Source organism: Pempheris klunzingeri, chromosome 4, assembly GCF_042242105.1.
Source record: "Pempheris klunzingeri isolate RE-2024b chromosome 4, fPemKlu1.hap1, whole genome shotgun sequence".
In the NCBI taxonomy this organism is placed as follows: Eukaryota; Metazoa; Chordata; class Actinopteri; order Acropomatiformes; family Pempheridae; genus Pempheris; species Pempheris klunzingeri.
The window spans coordinates 18,540,088-18,565,818 of NC_092015.1; the positions used below are offsets into that span (position 1 = coordinate 18,540,088).

General features: G+C 42.2%; 1 protein-coding gene across 3 annotated transcripts in view; it reads right to left on the bottom strand.

Moving 5' to 3' along the window:
- Nucleotides 1–25,573, bottom strand: part of LOC139200445 (cilia- and flagella-associated protein 337-like) — a 32,790-nt gene extending 7,217 nt beyond the window's left edge. Inside the window, exons 1-20 of one of the 3 annotated variants that reach the window (XM_070829744.1) lie at nt 25,463–25,573; nt 23,364–23,434; nt 23,043–23,126; nt 21,833–21,943; nt 21,264–21,572; nt 19,300–19,473; nt 18,680–18,763; nt 18,366–18,458; nt 18,060–18,231; nt 15,550–15,717; nt 14,898–15,046; nt 14,035–14,268; nt 13,038–13,202; nt 11,747–11,862; nt 9,831–9,961; nt 4,662–4,748; nt 4,409–4,504; nt 2,757–2,947; nt 1,140–1,337; nt 105–354 (exon numbers count right to left, since the gene is read on the bottom strand). In XM_070829744.1, the coding sequence (XP_070685845.1) occupies nt 142–354; nt 1,140–1,337; nt 2,757–2,947; nt 4,409–4,504; nt 4,662–4,748; nt 9,831–9,961; nt 11,747–11,862; nt 13,038–13,202; nt 14,035–14,268; nt 14,898–15,046; nt 15,550–15,717; nt 18,060–18,231; nt 18,366–18,458; nt 18,680–18,763; nt 19,300–19,473; nt 21,264–21,572; nt 21,833–21,913 (2,661 nt within the window). In that variant the 5' untranslated portion in view covers nt 21,914–21,943; nt 23,043–23,126; nt 23,364–23,434; nt 25,463–25,573 and the 3' untranslated portion in view covers nt 105–141. Of the gene's footprint in view, nt 1–104; nt 355–1,139; nt 1,338–2,756; nt 2,948–4,408; nt 4,505–4,661; nt 4,749–9,830; nt 9,962–11,746; nt 11,863–13,037; nt 13,203–14,034; nt 14,269–14,897; nt 15,047–15,549; nt 15,718–18,059; nt 18,232–18,365; nt 18,459–18,679; nt 18,764–19,299; nt 19,474–21,263; nt 21,573–21,832; nt 21,944–23,042; nt 23,435–25,462 lie in introns of all 3 variants that reach the window. The other 2 variants (XM_070829743.1, XM_070829742.1) reach the window with 2 other exon arrangements.
- Nucleotides 25,574–25,731: the final 158 nt, after the last annotated feature.

Genomic DNA, 25,731 nt, shown 5'->3' on the forward strand with positions numbered 1-25,731 from the left:
AATACCTACAGGCCAAGTGAAAATCACTGTGCAGCTGCACAGACAGTGAGAATGAAGCTATGCAACTAAAGCACAAGGCGCCTGAGACAGATTCAACTCTTCACCTGGATAAAGACTTTCTTCTGTGCGCTCCTGCTTCCGTCAAGCAGTCCGCTCCCCCTCGTCTTTTATCCCCACGTCTCCGCCCTCTGCAGAGGTGTCGGGTCCTGGGTCAGGTGGTGCCTCACTGGGAGCTGGAGGTGACCTCCTCCCTCCCTGTCTGGTGTCTTCCTGCCCTCCGTGTTCGCTCTGGTCCCGCTCTGGTTCCTGCTGAGGGTGCAGAGGCACAGGTCTCTTCAAGGACCACAGATCCTCCTGCAGATGACGAACAGCGGTGAAGACATAAAAAACAGCACGAATATTTGCCATCAGCCTGAGTGTGCTGGTTTATGAGATGACCTTGAATAATTAACAGTGTATCCTTTAATAACCTAATATCCTGAATATGGATGTTGTGTTTTTTATTCACCTCTGACAGGCATGTATGAATCCCATGGTATCTAATGAAATAGAAATGTGACACGGTGCATTCAAAATAACATTCAAAATAACCCAAGCTAGATTTAGCTTTGTCTATGAGCTTGGTTCTGTGTGTTGCTACGCGGTGCATGAACAGTGTGGAGGTGTGCACCCATGTTTGCTTTTATTTACTCATGTTCTTCTTTGGGATGTGGTGTATTTGTGTGGCTGTATTCGTGCGCCTGCATGTGTGGGCCTGAGGCAAACTGAAATGAAGCAACACTCAGCTGACACCGCCCCAGGCTTACTCAATATGGGCCTCCTTTGACACACACGCACACACACACACACACAGGCACGCACGCCTAACCATGGTTTGATGCTGGGTTTCACATCCATTTCGTCAACTGGATACTACCACCCACCAGCACGCTGCAGAGTGGGAGGTTAAGCTTTATCAGAGCCAGCCTGCACAGCTGTACGTTTGAACCGCGAGGATCTGAGGCCGTTACCTTGACAGTGTGGTGCTCAACAATATCTCTGCCATCCTGAACAATTTATTTCACACATGCAGGTTGTGTTATGTAACTCAAGCCACCACAGTGTACTAAAATGACCAGTGTAAGTGTGTGTTTGTGTACCTGTCCAAACAGGCCGATGGTATCGCCTGGCAGGTAGCTGAGAGCCACGCTGCAGTCTGACGATGCCGAGAGAAGGAGGAGTGTATCGTTATGGAAACATATCTCCAGGTGAGTCACACGATCAAGGTGTGGGCGGAAACTACACAGCAGCTCTGGAGGTTCTTCGGTTGTTCTGTCGCCCGGCGCAAGACAATAATGCTGAAGGACAGAGGAGCAAAGCAGTGGATTACCTTATCTGTGTATTTTTTATTTATTTATGTTATTTAAAGCCCACTAAGCTCATCACTGCCCCCCCCCCCAAAAAAACCTCTAGCCTTCAGTTACTGTTGCTTTGCCTGTCAAGCTGTCCGTTCTCTCACAGCACATTAGCAGTTTACAATGGCAAAAATGGCAGATTTACCAGTTTAACACTCAATGACTCTAAATAAATACAAGAAATTGCAACAAATCTGCTCTGCTGCAAAAACATACTGTACATTTATTGTAATCAACACAAATGCCTCGTGTTGTGTAATATTTAGAATACGACCACAAACTAGTGCATCATGTCAGGCTGAGACGTGGCACTGAACTGTGAGGTCCTGTGTCTGAGAGCACAACACTGTATACTGTGCAATCATGTTAGTCATCCAGCTGATTCCGCAGTGTGCTCCAAGCTTGCCGAAGGACAGGATTTCTACCAGTGCACTGAGCTTGTCCAACTTCTTCAACTCTCCTACATATATACATAAATCTCCATAAATTAAACTGGAAGCCAAATGAGACGCACCCATTTCAATTCATCCCCTCTTATAAACTGTGACAGAGGCTTGAGCTGTGAATATTGTGGCAATAATACCCGAGAGGGCGTTCTTTTACTGCGATTATGAGCATGACAGTGATGCGGTTACGCTTTATACAGATGGCGCGATCTAAGACTTCGTAATCAGGGTCAAAAAGTCAAAAGGTCTGTGTGAGCTACTAGAAACTCTTCATCTGCTGAACATGTGTTTTGTATGTAAAGCGTTCATAAACCGACATGTACCTCTAATCAGCTAACATGGCTGAAATTACTGATCATTTTACTTTACTTTTTAATGGTTTTATCCTCCTCTAGTGGAGGTGATCTGCGAAAGAAAAATAAAAAACCTGACATAGTAAATCTGCATTTCTCCCCACAGTTTGTATCTTTTTTTAAAAATGCAAAAACACTCCTGTCATTCATTCAAACTGCCTCTAAAATGTAAAATAAAAATACCAAAGAGGATGGGGACATTACCTCCCTCTGCTAATATATCAGTGGAGATTTTCTGAATGATTGACTGGTCTGGTTGCTCTCTGGCAAGTGGCTGAAGCTTCGAAATGACAGTGCTGTCATTTTCAGAGTGAACAGCATGCCTGCTCTAATGGAAATATCGAGGTTCACTCTCTCCTCGCTGTCTACTGCAGTCTGCCTCTTGATCTCTGTCCCTCCCTCTGGCTCTGCATTCACCCATCTCCATCACCATCTCTGTCGCTGTCACTCCGTCTCTTGTTTTTCTCACAGTACACACCACTGTAGCTTCAGTGTAATTTACTGTGGTCCACTGCAGATGATTTACAATATAAAGTACATGTGTGTGTGCGGCAAACACCCACTTGCATGTCCCAAGTCTTGAGTGTTCCCTCTCTATCGGCCGTGACTAAATATTTTCCACTGGGGCAGACAGCCATGACAATAGAGCCCAGGTCACCGCTGTGGGCTGTGAACTGTCCCACCAGACGGCTGCCGACGGTGTTCCAGAGTCTGACCACACCTGAACCTCCACAGGACACCAAGTCCGCACCACCTGATGGAAATTAAGAAACATACGTGTCAGGAATAATCACAGCATACTCCTACTTTTGCAGAAGTGTGTGCTTGTGGTGCATTTAAAAAGCAAATATGTAGCATCCGTAGTTACTTTTGTGTCTTTATAATGCAATCAAACAGAATACGGTTTGAGAGCAAAACTACTGATACTGCAATAAAAACAATGTGATTAAAAGTGAATTCATGCAAAACCGAAAGTTTTGAATCCAAAAGTTTTACTTGTCAAATCTTTAACTTTCTTTATGCTGAAAACTGTAAGACACATTTCTATTGGCTAGTTGACCTGAGCATCCACCAGTAGGAAAAGATGGAGGGACCATTGGTGTCCATGTAGCACAAACACTGAACCACAGAGAATGCTTAAAAACTATTTGTGTCTATCTCTACAGTCACTGATGATATACAGATGTTCTTATTTTAGACAGCACTGCAGGACACTCAGCTACGAGCAGATACAGTACGAAGTCTGACCGTCCACAGACCATCAAGGGGCCCATCTCCAATTGTAGCTTTTTAAGTTTTGGCTGGAGAAGGAGTTTGATGTGGGACACTAGAAGCTCATATAGAAATGCTATGGCTCTGTACTGCTTAGCAAGGGCTGAGTCTCTACAGCACACACACACACACACACTGCTGCCTCAGTACGACTGAGCAGTAGGCATAAAGGCCAGAGTCCATAGGCTGAGAATAAATCAAAGTGGAATAAAAACCCAAACAACCACAGGTAGAGTTGAAATAAAGAAAGAAAAGTAAAGTCTAGAGCTTGACTCGCTACATATGAAAAGTAGTTAAAAATTGAAAAACCTGAAGCAAACTCACCACATCAAGCAATCATTGATGTGTAGCTACCGTACAGTAACTTAGCACAAGATACCCGAAGCCTTACTGTCTTTGTAATGTGTAAACACAATACACACAGGGAAAGAGTGCGTCTGTGAGTTTGCAACGGTGTATTTGAATTAAAACGAGGCTGTTTGTGCAGTGTATTTGACAGCTATAAAAAAATCCTTTTCGACAGGAGCATTCATTCAGCTTTTTAAAGTAACATCACTGCGTTTGCACAACTATAAGGCTCTCACATAACAACTACAGTATACTGGATATATACACAGGCTGGATATATGGTGAAATAGGCTTTGGCCTTATAAACAAAAAGACAAAATCGGCACCTTGTTTCCGAGTTGGGAAGGCTTTATGACCGTAATAAAACTGCCGACATTTTTTTGGGGAAGATGTTTCAGATTCCCGCAACAGTGTGACTCAGGTCAAAATACACAATTTATTTGGTTAGAATGAAATTGCTAGAGTTTATTCTGGGATCGCTCCTGAGGCGACACTAATATCATTCAGTGTTTCATATCTTGCAAAACCTATTTTAAAAAATCGCCAACGCTCCAAGGCTGATTACACAGTCTTTGTTTTGTTATCAGTATTTCACCTGCAGCTGCAGATGTGCGTCCTGGTATAAAGAACAACCGAGTGACGGCGATGGAGTTATCAGAGTCTTCTTTGCCATCCACACCAAGATGTGAATCTGGGAAATGAGCAAAGAATTGAAAGATAAAGAAAAAAAAAAGAGGAGAGACAGACCACAGGGAGAAAAGCATGAAACATTTACTTTAAAAATTCAAAATAAAGTGTTGTGGGTTGAATATATTTGCGTCTGTGTGCGAGACTTAGCTGCTTCTTACCTTCTCTGCGTTTCGCATGTGGCAGCAGTTTCCTCAAAGCTTTTTCTGTGCTGTTGTTCCACACTATAATCTCTCCATCGTAGCTTCCTGCACACATCGGAATCAAGACGAAACAAAGCGCAATAACTTAAAGCTTTTGATGAACTCTTAAAATTGCACATTCGTTTTGGACTTTGGCCTGGTCCATTAGGACGGAAAGAAAGGGTTTCATTTTCAAAAGAAACATTAACACAAACCTCACCTGAACACACACTTTGCTGCAGAATCATGCAAACCAGCCACTAAAAACCCCTTCAAAGTTGATAAAGCTCAACATCTGTCCCAACTTCCATCAGTTCCACCACTCAACCCTTAACATCCACCTCAAGATGCAGTGCTTTTTAAATAATCTACATTATATATAAGAAAGTGTGTGTGTGTGTGCGTGCGTGTGTGTGTTTATCATATAAAGGCAGGAATCTCATCAGGTGGGTCGACAGTTGAACAGCAGGACTTAATGAGATATGTGAGGAGTGTGTTAGCTATGGGATGTGTGTGTGTGTGTGTGTGAGCAATAAGACGTATAAAGTTTATGAGAGTGTGGGTCGCCTGCATTATTCATGCAGCCCAGGGCCAGCTTCTGTATTTCAAGTGACTTTTATCATGTTGTGCGTGCGTGTGTGCGTGCGAGTGTGTACAATGTTGAGCCTTAAAATGGAGCTGGAGTAACATCACCTTCATTAACTTGCAAAGATACTCTAATACACTTAAACTTGGCCGTTTCCAACAACACAACACAGCTCATTGGCCTACTGTACAAGCACAGGGACAACATGTTCACTAATGGAAGAAGAAACACGTGAGAGCACACTCGTCTCAATCCCTCACACCTCCTTCTCATTAAGTACTCCAACAATTTGGCATTTCACTCTCATGACTGCATCTGACTCACAATGAAACGATCAAAATTGATGCATCAGAACTAGAAATATCAACTTTTTATTGCGTGGATTTTTCGTCCTTCCATCAACATGTGGCACCTACATTGCCCACTCTAAATCCAACAGATCAACCTCGTGCTTTATGCTAGTAGCAGCTAATGTAGCCTCAACCAGATAAGAAGCAGACTACAGAAGTCTGATGAGCCTTTGATTGGTTTCATTTTCAAACTTCAGCTCCAACAGACATCGACTCGAGTGACATCACTTGAGGACATTTATCAGCCTTTGCACAGCTTCCCCTGGAGCCACAAAAAGCTTTATACGGGCTTTATGATGTGTAAAATTGGTGAAGTTCCCCTTTAAGTCACTAACTTGTCAAAAAAGAACTTTGAAATATGCAGTTTATATAAATCAGAGCATCCTCTGCTTGAAAAAGATGTCATTGCTGTCACTCAGTATTCTGATTTTGACGCCTGCATTTCCATTTCTAAAGCATTTTGGCTGTCCATCAAAATTCAGACGAGTTGGTCCTTGGTCGCTTGGAAGGTGTTCAGCCATGGAGGATTAAGGGATCCGAGGAAAGAAGGAAGAGTGAAAAGGGGGAGGTTGTGACTGGAGGAGGTACACAGGACCCCTGTGTACATGAACCCTGCTGGGTGTGTGTGTGTGTGTGTGTGTGTGTGTGTGTGTGTGTGTGTGTTTGACAGTGTCTGCGTGAGAAGCCAAGCGGAACCTAGCTAAGACTGTGAATATGGATGAGGAGTCTTCAGTGCCACATCAGCCAAATGTTCCTGCTGCAACTTGATTCAACTTGAGACACAAACAAACGGATGCACGAACACGCACAGCAACTACACACACCGTGCTGAACTTGTGTGTGTGTCCAACAGAACTTTAAATTGACTTTTGTCACTGGTGGCCATGATGCCACCACTGCTTTCACTTGGCAGCACTAGCACATAATTTAGCAACACGCATGCTTTGATGTGAAACAGCATTACTCAGTGCAGCCCTGAGGAGATACGCTGGCAAATGAAATCAATGTGTCATCGCTTTTAAACGCCACCTTTGTGCTCAACGGATTTAGAGGGGAAGGAATTTGCAAAAAATAGTTAATGTAGAAATTAACATCCACCTTTTGCTTTAATGTGTGAGTAGATAAGCGTGGAAATGTAGGAAATCGCGACGCATCCTTTTCTGACATTTGCCCAAAGGCCGGAGAAAGAGAGCAAAACACAGGATATTAAAGCGTCTGAGGAATTTATGAATGAATTACATCATCTAAAGTCCTTTTTGAACAAGATGCTAGTTGATCTGGATACACCAGTGCCTCTGATGGCAAAACCATTGTGAAAACTGAAAGGTCACACACTTGATTCCCACAATGTGTTAATTAGCAAAACTCTGGTTTAATCTTTTTGTCTTTCTTTAGGTAACCATTACTTCCATGCCAAAGACATTATCAGGCAGCGTGCTTTATCCTTGCTTATAATAAGTAACACTATTTATAAGGTCAATCATTTGCATTCATTAGACAGGTTGCCAAGACCTGAGGAGGCATCGATACTGTAACCTGATTGGCTGAAAGACAGACAAAAAATCTGAGATAAAAGGGGAATTTCTTGCAAACACTCTGCTGGCGAACTGAAAAATATTCAATCATAGCTTTTGTTTTGTCAATTTCTTGCATCAACTGTTAACAAAAGGAGTCAGTGATTCGATTTGAGCCCGAAAATGCAATCGTACTGTCACATTTCAGAGAGCTATGCAAATAAACACACCTTCAAACACACCAACATACATAATTTTATTCTCTCTGGTATATACAAACCCCCACCCTTGCAGCTATACAGCACACACACACACACACACACACACACACGAAAGACAGAAAGCACTATGTCTCATTTCTGCACACTCCCACTGAGAGAGCTCTAATAAACATAATTTAAACTGGGCATTTGGATTAAATTGGAGGTGGAGGGAGCAGCATGGGGCTGTGTGTGTGTGTGTGTGTGTGTGTGTGTGGGCAGGGGAGGAAACGCAACAGGCTGGTTAGGGAGATGAGGAAAAAATAAACAGAAGTGAAGGGGAGTGTCAGCTAGAGAGTGGAAATAGAGAGAGGAAGCAGACATAGAGGAGCTGAACACACCGACAGAAATTGGGGAGGGAACTTTGAAGAAGTTTCCAAGTTCACGGAGCAGCTCCTGAATCGTGCTTTTGTTCCAGCTCCAGCTATTCATTTCCTTCCAAACTATTTCTCCCTGCAGCTTCGCAAAAAACACCCACTCTTATCTACCTTTCCACCTCCGTCCCTCACTTTATCGCTCTCCATACTTATCTCTGGGGTTGATGCATCTCAGAGGGCCAGAGAGGGTCTGCAGTTTGTGTTTGAGCTAGTGCTCGCACAGACGGGCAAACTGAAACTGAACTTTTGATACGTGAGCCTCAGTGATACAACTTTACAAACTGAAGAGCATACTGAGGCAAAATTGGTTGCAGGGTGTTTGTAGTTTGATGGTTATAGAAGTGGACCAGTAACTGGAGGATCGCCAGCTCAATCCCCCAGGCAGAAAAGTCTAAGAGTGTGATGAGTGCTGAGGCCTTGCTGCCATTTCACGGTATGTTGTCTTCACATACTCAAGACCTTAACACTCATTCTGCTTTATCACTTATAAGGATTTTATCACATAACAGGGAGGTTTTATGTTTCCTCCAAAATATCATAAAACCAAAAAAAACCCTGTAAAATCATGAATGTATGAACTCACAGAAGTGGAATAAAAAAAGCTAGAAAACTCCTGGTGAGCGGCGTTTCTGCATTTTAATAAGTGCTGGTGTGATTTGAAGACTGATTTCATATGCGAGTCATCTCCATTTCATTTCATAGCAAATCCATGCACAGATCAGTTTCCTCAGCGTTTTGGTAGTAATTTTCTGCAAAGTTTATTTGCTTTTTTTTCCCCCAAATGTTTCGTGTAACACTACTACCAAAGGAATACCCATAATGAGGTAATAAATACAGACTCAAAAACACCCACTTCTGCTTGCTGGTCCAACCTACTATTTGTGCAGACAAAGAACAAAAGAAAATTAAGAAACAACCCCAAAAATAAAAAGAAACAATAACAAGACAAAAACAGAGGAGGAAATTTGTCGGTCTACGTAATTGTCCCTCCAAGCTCTCTGTGGGTAGTGCTTAGTTATGGTTATATTACCTCACAGTCACAGAGAGAGAGAGAGAGAGAGAGAGAGAGAGAGATTAAAATCCAAAAATACATGTAAAGACAAGGAGTAAGTGATAAAGTGTCTCTAACTTCCAATAAAACGTTATTGGAAAAACATTTTGATTTCTCTGATATTAGATGAATGCCGACACTGAGCAGAGAACTGTGAGTGTTTTCTTTATCATATATACTGCTTGACCTTTCCATTAGTACGGTTCTAATTAAGATTTTAATTAGCAGACTCTAACAAATAAAGGTTCCTGCCTGTGGCGGAGGCAGTTGTCACCTCAGAATACAGAAAAGGGAAGGTGTTGTTCCTCTGAGGAATAAAATACGTAATAAGTATCTTTCAGCAGTATGACTTACACTAAATAAGGGCAAACCTCCTATTTGTTAATGCTGCACAGGAAGTTTCTAATTAGATCATTTTCAATTCACTTTTTTTTTTTACTTATAGCCTAAACTACTAATAACTCATTAAGTTGTAGCTTGCACTTATACTGTAAGTGTGCAAAGGCTGCGCATACAAGCAAAGCTGCACTTTTGATTGTGAACTATTTTTCAGCAGAGCGAGAGTCCTTTGATAACAACACCACTTACTTTAATCAGCAAATAACTGCTCCCACTTATTTTTCATTTTTCACAGAGGGTTTTTTGCCAAGATTCCTTTTCATTTCCTATTCTTTGTTTTTTGTTTCCTCTTTCCATCTCTCTCTTTCCTCTGCATGAGCCCTCGGCCTAGATTTAAGTCATAAAAGTGTGATTTTTAAGGGAAAGAGAACGCAGAGAAACGCAGAAGCACACATGCGCATGCACCCTCACCACACTGCATACACTTCTGTTCAAATTAAAGTTGGCTTAGGGCTCACAAAAAGTCAGGTACTTAATAAAGAGTGTGAGTGAACAGCGGGCGTGGGTGAAGTGGCTGTCGTCTTTACATTTGCAGTGCCTCTTTTTACTTTTAGGATCAGAAGTGGTCATCAAGTCTGCACACAAATGCACACACACACACACACACACACCTGTGACCAGAGTCTGTGGTGGCCGGATTGTGGCACAGAGCACGTCGCTGCGATGCTGTGTGCCTCCCTTCCACTCTGACGGTTCAACCAAAGACTGCGAGAAGGAATGTAGACGGAAAACTGTTAACATCCTGCAGAGACACAGAGAGAGGGTGGTGGTGAGAGGTGAGAAAGTGGTGGTGATAGGTGTAGTGACAATATTGGTAGTGGTAGCAGTAACAGTAGTGGTAGAAGAAGCTGTAATGGCAGTAGTGCATGTAGCACAGTTTAAAAAAAAAAAACAGGACTGAATCCGGATAAATGACTTTCAGATTTTCTCTGAGGGAGAATTTAGCATTTTGCACCGTTTCTAAATGAGACAGATTATTATCAGTAGAGATTGTATTTGACTTTAATGAGTCTTATTTTGTCATAGTGATAATAGATTAGGTTTTCCCTGCAACAGATCCAAACTTTGGTTTGCACATGCTATGCACCAACACAGCTGTGTCTTTATACTACAGTGCTGCAGCACATGTAAATCAAATGAGACACTTTAGTAGTGATCATCTCAGAAGAGATCTGCTCTACTTTGTTCATCTTTGGCTCTGTGTCATGGCAGCACTTTCATTGCTTTTTATTGTTTCACAGGAAGGGTTTGAGTTGAGCTTTGTGAGGGTCTCTAAAATAACGTTGGAGAGAGAGAGAGAGAGAGAGACGTCACTGCCCATTAGGTGGTCCAACACTTTTGCACACAGCAACCCACTACTTGCAACAATTATAGGCTATTGGTGAAGTGCCACCGTACTATTTTAGCCTAATTATCTTATTAACATAAATAAAACTCATTACTTTGAAAATGATATTATTTGTGATTAAAATAATTGTTCTTGGTAATATATTAGCAGCCCCCACTGTTTTATGACTCTGCTGCTTTCATGGGAGCTCAGACCTCTCCTGATAGGAGCTCAGCTCCCACTGATTCCCTCATAACTCAAATCCTGTGGGCAAGTATTGTACATGAAATGGAAAAAATTATGCACTGTGGTTTCAAACTGAGGAATATGTCTATCATTGGGATGTGGATACTTCAGCCTGCATGAGATTGTATGAGCAGCATAAGGCACAAGGAATTAGATGCCATGCAGCACAGCACTGTATGGATTAAACTGTGGTCTAGGTGGATGTGGAGAAACAGGAAATGATATGAGTGATGAAAGTCATAGTGGCAGTATTTTCTTTTACTGTGCTGATCTGTCGTCTGTGTTCTTTTTACCACTGTGACACCACAGAGAGCAAGAAGCTGTGCGTTTGTGCTTGTGTGTTATTTTTGTGTGTGAGTGTGTGTGTGTGTGTGTGTGTGTGTGTGTGTGTGTGTGTGTGTGTGTGTGTGTGTGTGTGTGTGTTTGTGTGTTTGGAGAGGAAAGAAAGAGAGAGAGAGGAAGTTGTATAACTTGATGATAGCACACTGCTGAGTTCAGCTCAATGGGTGTGAAATGATGATGATGAAGATGAAGAGCAGATGTGATGTGAGTATACAAATAAACACACACACACACACACACACACACATACAAATATGGGGTGATGATACTCGTTAGAGTCCAGATGTCTGGTTGGCTCTGAATTGTTGGCAGGAAGAGGGAGCAGGCGAGGACACACACACACACACACACACACACACACACACATACACCTGATTAAAGAGTGTTTCTCACATACACATTCTGACAGGTTCACTCTCCTTCATGCACAATGTGCAAACATACATAGTCTATGAGGGTGTTAACTGCGTCAAACCACCCGGGTCCTGAATTTGAGTTTTTCATGTGGCACATTTTGTGTTTTATTCAGTAATTAAATGAGTGAAACAGAGCATGCATACTGTGACAACACAAAACATCAGAATCACACTGAAATGTAACCATCTTAAGTACCTTTCCCAGCCCATCACAAGTATACTCCTCTTCAGCAGCAGGACCTGTGAGATCTCCACAGCCCGGCCCAGGCCGGCGTTCATTCTGTGCAGGCAGTGGCCATTGAAGTCCCACACCTGAAAGAAGACAGCACAAATGACTCTTAAAGCGCCATCACAGCACCAAATGTGTTTCATTTCAAAGCACAACCATATGCCAACAGAGAACACTGAAACTGGGAACAGAAATAGTAACAGCTGTATTCACTTATTCTTTCAAGGAGGGAAGTCGAGATGTTTTTTTTGGCCGCCCATGAGATGATACAAGCTACTACCCTAGTGTACATCTATCAAACGTGACAGCTCAGGTAATATTTCACACTGTCTGTCCAATTTAGTGTGATGATTTCAGGTCTGTGTTCCCGCATTTAACAAATAAACACTGATTGGCCCGATGGGAACGCTGTAATTAAAAGGTCAAAATTTCAAATTCTGAATGGCCCTAACTGCTACACCACGGGTTCAGTGTTGATGAAAATTGGAGAGATGATGCATCTTGTGACTAATTGGCCCAAGGGGTGCCTGCTTCTTCTGCTGAGGATGACTTGTGTAGCTGTTTCAAATGGCATGTGAGTGTATACCTGGCGCTGCTTGCACATGCGCAAGAAGCACATAGCTGCATTCTCACAAGGGCTCATGGGGTCATAGAGCTGATGTGGTTGATTATATTGATTAAAATATGCATAATTATAATTATTACTTGTTCGTTTTGTATCTGTGGAGAACAATTGCACTTACCTTGGAGTCATAATGCAGTGCTTCAATGTGGAGTGCACATACAGTCACAGAGCACGAGCAAAGAGCATGTTCCATGACTGATGATGACGGGGTTACTCATTATAAACACTTATGGTGGCTTATAAACAATGCCTTGTTAAGGTTTCCTTGACAAGTTCAGCCATTTACTCTTTGCGTCAAGTATGAATCCAACTTTATTGTGGTTAAGAGCTGTACATAGATCAATTGTTGGCAGACCTATTGCCCTGTTTTGTCAAAATCATGGTTAAATTACAAGTCAGTATTCATTTTCTAGAAGTGCTGTCTAACAGTCTGCCACTTCACCTCACTCTTTACATCTTTTCATCTACTCCCTGATGAAAATGCAAGAACGACAGGGAACAGAGTGGGGGTCTGTTCCCTGTCGTTCTCGCATTTCAGAGCTCGCATCTCTGTGGAGGAATGACCTGCAGCTGTATGGTTCACAGCCGAATGAGTGTGTGTGTGTGTGTGTGTGTGTGTGTGCGTCCACCTACTTTGACCTCTCCGTCAGTGCCTGCAGTAAACAGCCGTGTCTGCGTACCATCCATGGCCATGGTGGAGATCTCGGCGTTACCATGGCAACGGTGGAACTGCTTGACCTTTTGGCCTGTGTCAGCGAGCCAGCAGATCACAGAGGAGGCAGAGTCGCTGCTGACTACCTGCAGAGAGAAAGAGAGAGAGAAAAAGGATATCAATCATCAGTTTCATCCTTTTTATGCTTCCGCTGATGTATTCTTTAATGACTCTCACATAGCCAAACTATTCTCCACGCTTCGTTAGACTTTATGTTAGTGCTAAGCCACCGGTGAAGAAAATATGCACGTGATGCTGCTGTCAGGGGTGAACAAAAGCAGGAAAAAAAAACAGGAGAGGATGCCATTTTAAAAATGAAAGTTCATGAAGTTAGTCATATTGGATGCATTAGCTATTTTCTTATTTGTCTGCTGTTCTTATAATAGTCTGTGTTGGAAAATAATTAGCCATATAAGCCTGGCCAATGTAGGGGGCAAATGGCACAAAACATGCAATAAAAAATTAATAAATTACACATAAGTTTATTAAAAAAAAAAGAACAGTTGATATTACCTCTGTGAAACATCTGGCAAATCAAAGTCCTATCAAAGCATACTTTAAGTCAGCATATGATATACATGATATACAAAAAAGAAGCACTAGACACTATTGTAGAATTGACAGAACAATCACATATTAAGGTTTGTTTAGTAGCTGCTCTGTTGCTTTTCATCATATTATATGATCTCCATCAACAGGTGGTTGAGAGCAAAGGACTAGAAGTCCTATAAATGCTCTTTGAATCTTTATGACAATCTGCCAAAATTGCACATGATATGAACAAAACCTGCCACATCCAAGGTCAAGACTGGAATTTCAAACTCACCTATTGTAAACTGCCTGCCTTTTTGCCAAATGTCTCTGAGTGAGATGAAAATCAAGAACATTAAGAATCAGGGAGCCATTTCACCTGCATACCTGTCTGAACAGACTATTATACAGCACGCAGGTAACAGGGTGGTCGTGGCTGCTCGTCCTCTTCTCCTCCCTCATGCACTCCAGCAGGAGCAGCAGACTGTTGAAGGAAAGCAGGAGGAGTTGACGGTCCTCATGGAGGAAGAGGAGGGTGTGTGTGTCCTCCCGTGCTTTTGGGAAGACGCCGGCCAGTCGGTGAACACGCAGCTGGCTCGACACGTCCCACAGACACAGGACCTGGGGAGTGAACGTAGGGGTAGAAAGTATATGCATCAACACATGCGCAGAAAACAAAAAAATCAATTATTATCACAGTGACACTGTCAGAACTACACGACACGATCAACATTACTAAGAATAATGGTTGCTCTAGCAACCTCTGCTCAATGTTAGTGCTACATCACAAGTACTCTGCCATATTGCTTTAAAGCACAAAACAAGATGACTATCGCTTGATTAGGAACTCCTCCAGAAGAAAACGAAAGCAAAGCTTTCAGAGTTTCTTGCAGTGGCAGATGGTGTTTGAGGAGGAGGCAGATGGAACATAAATCACTTCTAAAATATTCATTATCTTCAGAAAAGCCAGGAGAAGGCAAACATGCACAGCGCTACAGAAAACCAGCACAATCACCAACATCCTCTTTGCATTAGAGAGTAGAAGGGTTTAAAGGAGATGTGGCCTCAACGTAGAGAAACGCCTGCTCTTGTAATGGCAACAGTGAGAATCATGCCACCAATCACCTGCGCTACAGCCTCCTTCTTTTACAGTAATTATAGCCAGTTATAACGGTCAATATTACAGTGATAGGGCTCTTAATCATTATCTTTTCTAGCAGAGCTCTGCACACACAGGCACACGCTCCTACCTTGTCTTTGGAGTAGCTGAGCAGTTGTTGCTTGGTCTGCAGAAAGCGAACAGCCGTGACGGGGCTTGTGTGCCCACTGAGCGCACAAACGGGCTCCGAGGTCACATACGGGTTCCACAGCAAGACCTGGTGATCCACACCTGCGGTGGCTGCAACCAATCAGATTAGCAGAGGTGCTAAGTTTGATTACTTACAGGAAAACCGTACTGTTTTTGGTCCCCCACAACCAATTTGTTGTTCGCTGACGCACTGGATGGTTTTGTTTGCTCTGCATGCCTTTGTGTGTGCATAGGAAAGTATTACATTAATGTAATTTACGTAAAAGTCAAGTTATGATGTGAATTATTTTGATAGCGATTTCATAGTGAAATACAGCATCTTTTAGATTTTCCTAGATTAGTAAACAGTTACTTAAAAGTGTTCTTATTGAATATGCCAAAAAAAGATTACTCTGTTTATTTGCAATACAGAGAAAAGCTCCACAGCGAGGATGGACAATCTTATGCAGTGTTTAATAATCATTAATGAGGTAAATGTGGCAATTAATCCTGATATTGATTTTAGGTGATTTGCCCAACCCAAAGATGTTATATGGTGTGCAGATCACATCACATCAATTAAGGATTATTCATGAGTCCACGTTGGTCCCCACCTATGAGATTCAGTCTAGAGTGGTGGTCCATGTCCCACACACCCTTCTTTGTCGAGAAAGACGTGACTCGTAGGCTTCTGCTTTCCTTTTCCCTCCAGCTGATCACCATGCTGCTCTGCTGTCTGGTGCTGCACGACACAAAGGCTTCCAGTGAGCCCAGGTAACACACTGCAGGAGGCAGGAAGGAAAAAGAAGGGAATACAAATTAGGTGTGACAGACACTGTAATTAGCTTTATAACATTTACAAAAGAGTGAGTAACACTGGGGGAAAAATAAGCCTGCTCATGAGTTCAAGTCAATTTGAAACTAGGCATGAAGAGTACAGCATACAAACATATAATCAGGCAATTAAAATAACTCTGTCTCTTATTTCTGTGTTCAGATCTTAATGAAGGGAGTTTCAGAGCTGAGAGGCCCTGACTGTAAAAGTCCAGACACAGGAACAATCAGCACTGCTCTGGTTCGTAGCGGTGCAGCAATTCAGCAATAGTTCAGTAAAAACAGTGAAACAGTACAAACCTGTATAGAGCAGTAATGCAGTAGAAGTTTCTAGCAGGGGTGTGGGCTAAATTAGTTTTAACTTCCAGAAATCCAATGTTAAACATCATTGCAGCATATTTTGATGATGACACACTGTTGACTGTCTTCAGATTAGATACTTCCTCCTGCTTTCACTACCCAAACTCTGAAGGACATCTACTTTCTGAAATGGCTGTGCTAAATGTGCATTGACCGCAACCCTGCTGTATAGTAAACCAACCGATCCACAGGCGCTCAGCACAGCATAGAATTAGGCCCGTTTGATTTGCTCACTGGTATTACAGAAAAAGTAATGGATCTTGCATCACCATCTATCTCAATTAACACTCTGATTGAGAACAGCTAAATTGGATGCCACACGCCTCTATTAGAGGCTGCTTAGCTTTCAAATACCACACAAATAAGTGCGGGCTGTGAGATGGCATGTGACAGTCGTAGGTCAAAGATCGGCCGCGTAGCTAGGCCAAATAATTACGTCTGATTACATTTCATACACCACATCTATTCTCCTCCCTGTGAATTAAAAGATCAGAGGATTTTCAGACAGTGTCACATGACTCATCATTGATTAATGAGGCCTTCTCTCCTTCACTGGCACACACAAATCATAAATCAAACTATTTGTGATGCAGACCCAGATACATAACATCTGCTTTGGCCTGCTTTCGTCAGTGATGTGCCTAAAGTCACACTTATTGCGGAGTTTAGAATTTAGAAGAAGAAGCACAGCAGGAGTCATCGTACGAATTGCCGGACATTTTGCTAGATTTTACCTACACGCTGACATGTATCCTTCATGTTCTTTTTAATTTCTTGGAGCACAACATTGTGCGGATATGTTAATGCTTTTCTCTCTCACAGACACACTTCCTACAGCTCTCCTTCCTTGTCCTTACGGGTCTGTGTCCATCCCAATTTCCTCCTAATTTCCTCTCAATTTTTCTCTGTTCCGCCACCCTCCCCCCCCCTTCTCCCCCTTCTCTCCTTCTCTCAACAGCCCCCCTCCTCCCTCCTCTCTCTGGTGGCCCGTGAGCCTGAAGGTTTGGAGGTCTGGATAACCAGCCATGTCTAATGGTACACAGCCCACTCATACTTCAGGGTGGGCAACTTCAAAAGAACAGCAGCAGCACCCCAGAGGTATGCAAACACACATAACCAGTCACACAAGCTCCTTCCTCACACTCTCAAACACACACACACACACCAACCCTTAGTATGCACCCTCTAATTTCAATTAAGCAGCACTTTTAATGTTCTGGCATTGTCTCCTATGTTTCCATCCTTTTTTGTTTTCCCATTTGTTGTGCTTATTTATATGTACTTTATTCCCCCTTTATCCAGATCTCCCCTTTCAGCCAAGCTTGTCTCAGAGCGCTGCCTCTGCTGAATCATTATCAAACAGCCCAATGACTCTTCAGAGTGGCTCTGTGCGAATGATGCAATCGAGATACAACTAAGGGACTTCTTTGTTACCCGGGCTGAGCTGAAGTGGGGAGTCTCAGGAGGCCAGACCTCAAGCCCGTGACTTTATGCCAATAGTCAAAAGTCTGGCTATGCAAGACTATAAAGTGGATGATTCAGGACTCCATGCATGTGTGTGAGTGTGTGTCAGTGTGTGTGTGTGTGTGTGAGTGTGTGTGTGTGTGCATCAGTGACAGAGACACACCCAATTTTCACAGTGTTGCATAAGCCGTTATTATAGTGATACTGAGAAAGTGAACACAGGCACAGGCGGTGGCTGTCACCCCAGCTGCCAAGGTGAAAGTGTGTGTCTGTGTGTGTGACACCAGCTCTCTGATATTTTAGCACATTGGAACACATCTACCATTTTCTGTTACTTGACACGAGACAGCTATGTTAATGACAAAGCTACAATAAAGACATGCTTGTACATGCAGGCATGTATGTGTGTGTGTGTGTGTGTGTGTGTGTGTGTATGTGTGTGTGTGTGCATGCTTGTATTTCCTACCTTTTCTAACCCAGGCAGGTGTGTGTGCTTGGTGCGTCACAGTGTAACAAGTATGGTGCTTTCCTTTGACCAGCTCGTCCCATAGGATGATGTCTGCTGAGTCAGAGTCTGTCCTCTGACCGAGTCTCTCAAACAGAGAGATCTGAGCTGAGGTAAAACATAAAGCACTGACCTGGACACACACACAGACAGGTAATGAGCAATAGATTGATCAACATATTCAGACGAAGGGAGACATATCCTGCCTCCCTTCCTCTTCTCTTCCCTCTTTCTGTTTTGCTTTGCTTTTCTCAGTCTGTGTATTACCTGTCCTCCAATGTCTCCTATTGTGAGGACGGCCTGGTCTGGGTGAGAGGGATCCACCCAGTAGTCTAGACACCAGGGAGTAAACTTAAAACCCTTCAGAAGACAAAAAGTGGTGTTCACAACGTTATATTTGAAATCCACTGAAACTTTTCTCAAGTTATTTAAATGTTCTCTGGATGCTCATTATTCAGACTGCAACAGTGGAGCTGATTAAACATACCTAAAAACAAGAGAACCAAAAAATTTGAAATAAAACATACTACTATATATACATGGTTCTTTATTAAGAGGAGGATTACAGCTGTAGCTGTTACCTGGAGTTTGTACTTGCAGCTGAACTCCTGTTGAGACAGTATGTCATAAAAACACAACTCCTTACTTGTGAAAGACACCGCTATCTGGGAACAAGAAAGAAGCAGCGAATAAAAAGTGTTCATCAAAAACAGCGACACATACAAAAAGACAGCAATTCAACACATCGCTATGATATAACTATGATTTAACAATTTCGCAGACTGATAATTGATGCATGACTGGAAAATCTTCATGTGTGTTATACAACGGAATTATGTGTGTCACCCACAAATCTGTGGATTACAGAATTGCTAATTAAAAGCGATCAATAATTGATGGTCTTTTTTTTTTTTACATTATGCAACAGCATCATGTCTGTAATACCATTAACCAAAACAATGATCAATAATTAATTGAGTGAAGTGTGTGTTTACCTCTGTGCCGTACAATATCTGCCCAAATAATTGAGACGACTTATCAATGATTAATCAAATATAAATTATTCATTACAAATGTATAAATTCATTTCTGCAATAACATTCTTTCAGTTGTATAAACTGTGCCGCGACTTATCCAGAACACTGATGAATAATTTGATTGATCGCCTGTTTGTTATGGGCCTCTCTGACAGTGGGTTCACCTTGTGTACATTGGGGAGCAGCACCATGTCTGTGACCCAGAGGTCTTTGGGTGCCACTGTGCTGTTTTGCAGTCGGTGTGTGAGCACAAGGGACATGTCCTCTCCGTCCCGCAGCCCCACAGTTGCTCCTTTACTCACGGTCAGATACTGACCTGAACTCTGCAGGTACAACACCTGGGGAGGCCAGAGGACATTACAAAACAACCACATTTGACCTAGACAAAAACACAGATTGGGCAAAGCAACAAAAACACTCTCTATTTATTTATTTCACACTTTTGTAAAACGACCTTCAGATCAGCTTTAATGTTCTTTGTGATTCACTTTGAAACATTTTAATGTGAAGCTCATTAGTGAAATGGAGGATCCAGATGAAATGTAACATATTGTAGCTTCAAGTATTTCCTTTCCTTTCTTGCTCGTCTTTAGCCATAAAACTACACTGATACGTCTCAATTAAGCATTAGACAAGTGAGTAGGGCACATTCTTTGGTGCTGATATCAATAAAACAAAGGGATTAATGAATGATGCATTTTTATTGGCTAAGCTACAAGGGGAAACAGTGGAGAGCCGCAGACAAAAAAGGCTTCAGCTGACTGTGTCTGATGAGAGAGAAACACTGAATATCTTTAATGAAAGAAAGGTTTATTAATATTTATAGAATAGAGGTCAGAGCTGTGCTACCACAGTAATTACTTCGGACTGCGTCGCTTTCCCACAGCCAACTGCAGGCTTTGCAAGATCTCTCAGATTGGCATGTTATGTATTTATCTCTAATTATTCTAATTAGCTATTTATCTACAGAGTCTCGTACAATGATTTATGAAAGATCTTTTTTTTTACAAATGCAACAAATGGAGCACAGACAGTTTTTGGTGGTCCGTAACCAATAAAATACTTGTTTTAGTGAGTCTCACTGAAACTCACTGATTACTCTGTAATCATTAAATGGTGTCAAAAATAAAGTAGTTAAAACTAAATGCCGTTAATAAACGCTGTTTTATCCTGGTGGCTAAAGTAGTGTTCACAACATGAACCAATTATCACTTTTTAAAGCGACTGTGACTAATGTATTAGCAGAGAGTTAGATTGGGTTTTTTTAGTTGTTTTACCAGACACAGAGAAACATTAGCATTAACTTGTTGTGTGTGGTGTTTTCTGGCCTCCTGGCGAATGTAAATCCAATTTTAACTCTCCATTTAGCTCTGTTTTGGACTCCACCAACTCTTGGTGGGATTATCTGGCTCTTTATCTTGCGAAACGCTTTGCTTTGTTCACAGTCTGGTTGCTAACTTTGTCCCCCATTCGGTGTTTGAAACGGAGCGCACAGGGGGTTTATAACACTAAGGTTGTAGGCTGTAAAACCAAAACACTTAGCTAAAAGACACTAAAAATGTTTTACTGTATCTTTTTCATATTACCTTTTTTACTTCTGCCCTGTTTAAGTCGTGTCACGGAGAGAAATTAGAGTCTTCTCAGCGACATTAGTCTGTCTCCCTCTTTATGACTGATCTAATAAGCTAAAGGGGTCAAAACCTTCCAGCCATTTCAAAAACAACTTACACAACACTCTGACATTTTGACATTCTCAGGATTGAAAGATTAAAGTGGTGAGCCATCACTTTATCCACAGAGGCAGGCACTTTATACCGGCCACTTCATTTACATATTAATTAATAGATGTTAAACTTAGAGGAGTCCAGAGCCATTTATCTCAAAAGAGGTGTGCCATTTTGATGAGCAAGGCCCTATTACTTCCGAACTTTTCCTCGTACAATGTTTAATAATGTGGAATTCCACCCAGTCAGCACAGTTTTGGATTCTCCAGTTGGTCAATGTCAAAATGCTTTTCAGATAACTTGCTGCAACAGATCATGTGTTTAAAATGGGCAACATGCTCTAAATATCTCAAAACAAATTCTTCATCCCTCCAAGTCTCCAAGAGGTCAGCGACCCTTTTTACCTTGTGAATCGGATCTCGATGCGGAGAGGTCAAAGTGCGCGGTGGCCTCCAGCAAGGCACGCTGCTGGTTCTGGTGTTCTTCACTTTATCAGAGAGCTCCAGAAGCAGAAACGAGCAGAGTCCTCCCCAGTCAACACGTCCCTCTTCCTTCACAGCGTCAGTGTCCAGAAGGAGGCCGCGGTGCTCCTGAGTGACAACCACACTGTCAAACAGGAGGCCATATTCCTCCTTGGAGCCGCGGCCCACTGAGGACCAAGCCAGATGGATGAATTCGCATCTGGACAAGGAGCGAGGTGCACCCGAGGGATCCTGTATCAACAGCAACAGGAGACAATGTCTGCACACAGATGCACTGAGTCTCTTTAGTATTCGAACACAATGCGCTGCAGGCTGTTCTCAGGTTTCTGAAGCATTTCCTGTGAGACCTGGAGGTGTGCTGCTATGGGATGTTGGTAAACAGAGAGATACGCTATAAATTATAAAACTCTCCTGCAAGTTTCCCACAGAAATCAAAGGTCATGTAATGTGATACCATTAATAACTTACAAAAAAGCAGACAAAACACTCACCAGGAAAAGGCCCTGTAGCTTTCTATAGTCCTCGGTGCTCATCCTGCTCTCAAGCTGTGTCACCTCCATCCTCGTTCCCATGGTTACAGCTCAGACCTGTCAATCAATCACCTGCATACCAGACAATGTCAGGAAGGTAAAGCCGGTGTATGTGAGTCTGTATTGAAGTCTCACAATCAAATGATAGATTCTCGGTGTTACATACGAAACGAGGTGTTCCCAGCTCAAGTAATCCCTTAGTAACCATCTATATCTGCTTCTCAGCAGGTTGTCATGTCACCATAATCATACAGCAGAGTCACAGCAGCAGTGGACTTCTTTCGTTTGGCTCTTTTCACTCTTTTCCAAGCATGTCTCGCGTTGAATGGTGCACAAAGGTCCTTCGTTTCAAGCAGAATTTTACAAGTCTCTGTAATTTCAGGTAATGTGACATTAAATACTATGTCAGCTAGACGAGCAGCACGAATAATAGTGTGAGTAAAAGGTAGAACTCTGTGAAATTAGCCTGTGTGGTGATTAAAAGCACGTTTGAGGTCTGAGAGACCTGTGTGGGATGTGTGGGATGATGAAAAGTTTCTTTTTAACATTTTACAAAACACTTCAAAGGGGAGTGGAGGACAGCAAACACTTTCAGTTTCATCTTTAGTCCGACAAACGTTTATGAGACACATTCATTGGAAGAGGCATCAAACTGCACAGAGATTTAGATGACAGGGAGTGTAATGAAAGCAAAAAAAAAACAAACAAATCAATGCTTTGTTGAAGCTATTATCTTTTTTATAATAGTGATTAATTGCAGCGTGGTCTTGATTCAATAGTTTATCCACCTCTTTATTTACATCCCTGACAACAAGTAGTAGACTGCAACCGATATGTTTGTGCTGCAGTAATGAATGAAAAGGATGGTGAAACCTCGGGGACAATTTGATCATGTTTTGTTTATGAGTGTGATAACTTTTAATCAACTGCATCCTGGTTTGTTGTGTGGCAAGCAGCTGGCATCAGTCTTCATGAGATTAAACAGACAGCTCATAAAACGAACACAAAAAAAGAAGCCCGTATTTTGAGCAGATGCACAATACATATTGCTGTTTGAACGTACGAAAGACACATCTAACATGTCGTGTGAGGGTTACTAGACAACTCCACTGAAGTATAACAGTGTGCAGTACAGCGCTGTCATATCTGTTTGCAAACAAAACCCACTTACCGAGGTTGACTCTCTTCATCCTAGATGGCAACTTCAGGTCCAGTCAATTCTCTCAAAACTGTCACTGCTGGATTTCTATCTGGGCTTCATCAAAGTTAGACAGAGTATCATCCACTGCAGTCAAACTGTCCAAAACACCATCTCAGCACCAGGCTGTAACTGCATAATGACAGCGGCCTGTAACATCACTGTCAAGTTAGCTTTACCTCTCCAGGACTGCCAGTGTGTACACACACTTCAGTCAAGCAGGTTTTTAATCATGAGGTCCATATAGTAGGGCTGAACACACAGTTTCTCAGTTAATAACGAATTCAAACTTACCGAGGTGACCAATTTCATCCCCTCAGTCCACAATGGGTGTCCAGAGTAAACCGTCCCAGAATCCCCATGCTCTGAGGTGTTGAAACACCATTTTTAAATGTATGACATTTCAAACAAATCTTCAGTCTCTGGCTGGTCTGCCTTGTCCTTGGCTGGGTATTGTCCGTATGAGATTCAGCTGATTCCAGAAAGCCAAGCTTTGTGTCCAGAGGTTTGTCTAAGCCGGCGATGTCTGAGAAGCAATCAAGGCTAACAGCCCCGGCTGCAGTACACACACCCACAGAGAGTTAACTAACTGCCCCCAGTAGTCCAGACAGTGGCAGAGGCCACACACACACACACACACACACAATTCTTTTCTTTATTATCCCACACTCTAAAAGACTCAAAGGCTAAGTTTCCTGGCAACCAAGTAGTCAAAAAGAGTTGTGTTTGTGAGTCCAGGCCCTATCGTTTGTATGTAACACAATGTGTGTGTGTGTTACTTCTATTCACAGATTAGCCACTGGAGGGAAGATAATCTGTGCGAGGTACAATTACCACCCTGCATAGATACACACACGCACACACGCACACACGCACACGCACACACACACACACACACACACACACACACACACACACACACACACACACACACACACACACACACACACACACACACACACACACACACACAGTAACTACAGCAACACAGTTCACAAGAACATTAGTATTCTACTGCCACTCATAAAAGTGTTCATGCATTCAAAGAACTTAAAAAGGTAGTGATGTGAACCTGGACCTGAACAAAAATAAAGCACACACTAGCAGAGCTTTATAGTGCCATTCAAATGCCTTAGAGAGGACATCCTGTGGGTCACTCGTAGCTGTATACACACACACACACACACACACACGATAAAAGGAGAAAAATTTTCATCGAGATTTGTTAAACTGAGACAAACAGATTGCCTGTATGACTGCGAGCATGAATCCACACAAAAGCTGTACATCCAACACAGATACTATCGTTCCCCTCCCTCCCGCTTCAGTGACCACGACCAATCCCTGTGTGTGACTTAATGGCCTGGAATAACTTGAATTAGCTGATTACAGCGGTCGTCAACGGTGACAGGATCAGAAAATTAGGTCTCAGCAATTTCAATAATAAAGCTTTAAAAATTAACACTATCACAATTGGATTACAGTGGTGCATGTAGGAGCCAGTACAGAGCCCAAAAATAGCCCACCACAAATCCACCATGGAAAATCCACTATTATACAGGGAGAAGAATGAAGTTGCTGGAATGGGGAAAAAATTGGTACGGATCTTAGTACTGGGAGGAAAGAGGTGCAGGCGAAGAAAGAAAATGCAAGGGCAACTGAGCGGAAATGAAGCACTTTCATACAACAATGCAAATCTGAAGAGAGACCCACTTTTGAAAAATCTTTCTCAAATGACAGAACTCTTTGATTCGCAATAAAGTGGTTTTTTTCTTCTTTCAACACACTCCCCATGACTCTTGTTTAAAGAGTTTTTGAGTAATTTCAAGCACCTTTATTTCATTTACATTTGGTTCAAGGAATGTTGTCATGGCCGTTGCAATTAAAGAATTAGAAATAAACAAATCATACCTTCATGGTCGAATACATTTGTGTGGATTAAATCATGGCTTATTCGAATGTCAGAACCACACGTACTTCTGCTGTTCGTTGTAGTGGCCTTCAACTGCTGCGTAGTTTTGACTCTACTAGGTTGTGGCTAAAATTACAGCTGTGTCCTTGCGCTTTGTGGTGCAAATTGGAATCCAATACAAAGGATTTGCTCACTGATGTTAAGTATCTGACATTAAAATAGATGTTTATCAGTGACATTAGTGACTTCTGAAGAAAAAATAACCCTCATCAAACACTGTGATACCTTTTGCTGGATATATCTCAGTGTGGAATCTCTGAGGAAAATCTCACCAGCAAACAGAAAACGAAATGTAAGGTTCAAAGTGTTTCATGGTGAGTCCTCCCAGTGGTTCCCTTCTGAACAAATTTGAGGGGGTCATAGGCTAAAAAAGCAAAAACGTTTCACAAAAAATCCTTATTTTCTTGAGAAATACTTTTACCTCTTCAGGTCTGTGAAAAAAAACCTTTAAATCAAAGCATCCAGAGGAAGACAAAATCACTGAGGTTGAACTGCTCACTCCTCACGTCCAAACTAATGCCCCAACCTGTGGTGAGGACTCCATCATTTAAAAAAAGGCGGCTGTGGTAGACAGTAAAGGTTAAGACTTCACATATTTCTGTAACAACAGTAGAAAGAAAGGCAGCACAGCTGGTGAGTTACTGCTCACGTGGAAGGTTTGGTTTATGGTTCTGATGATGAGCAGCACAG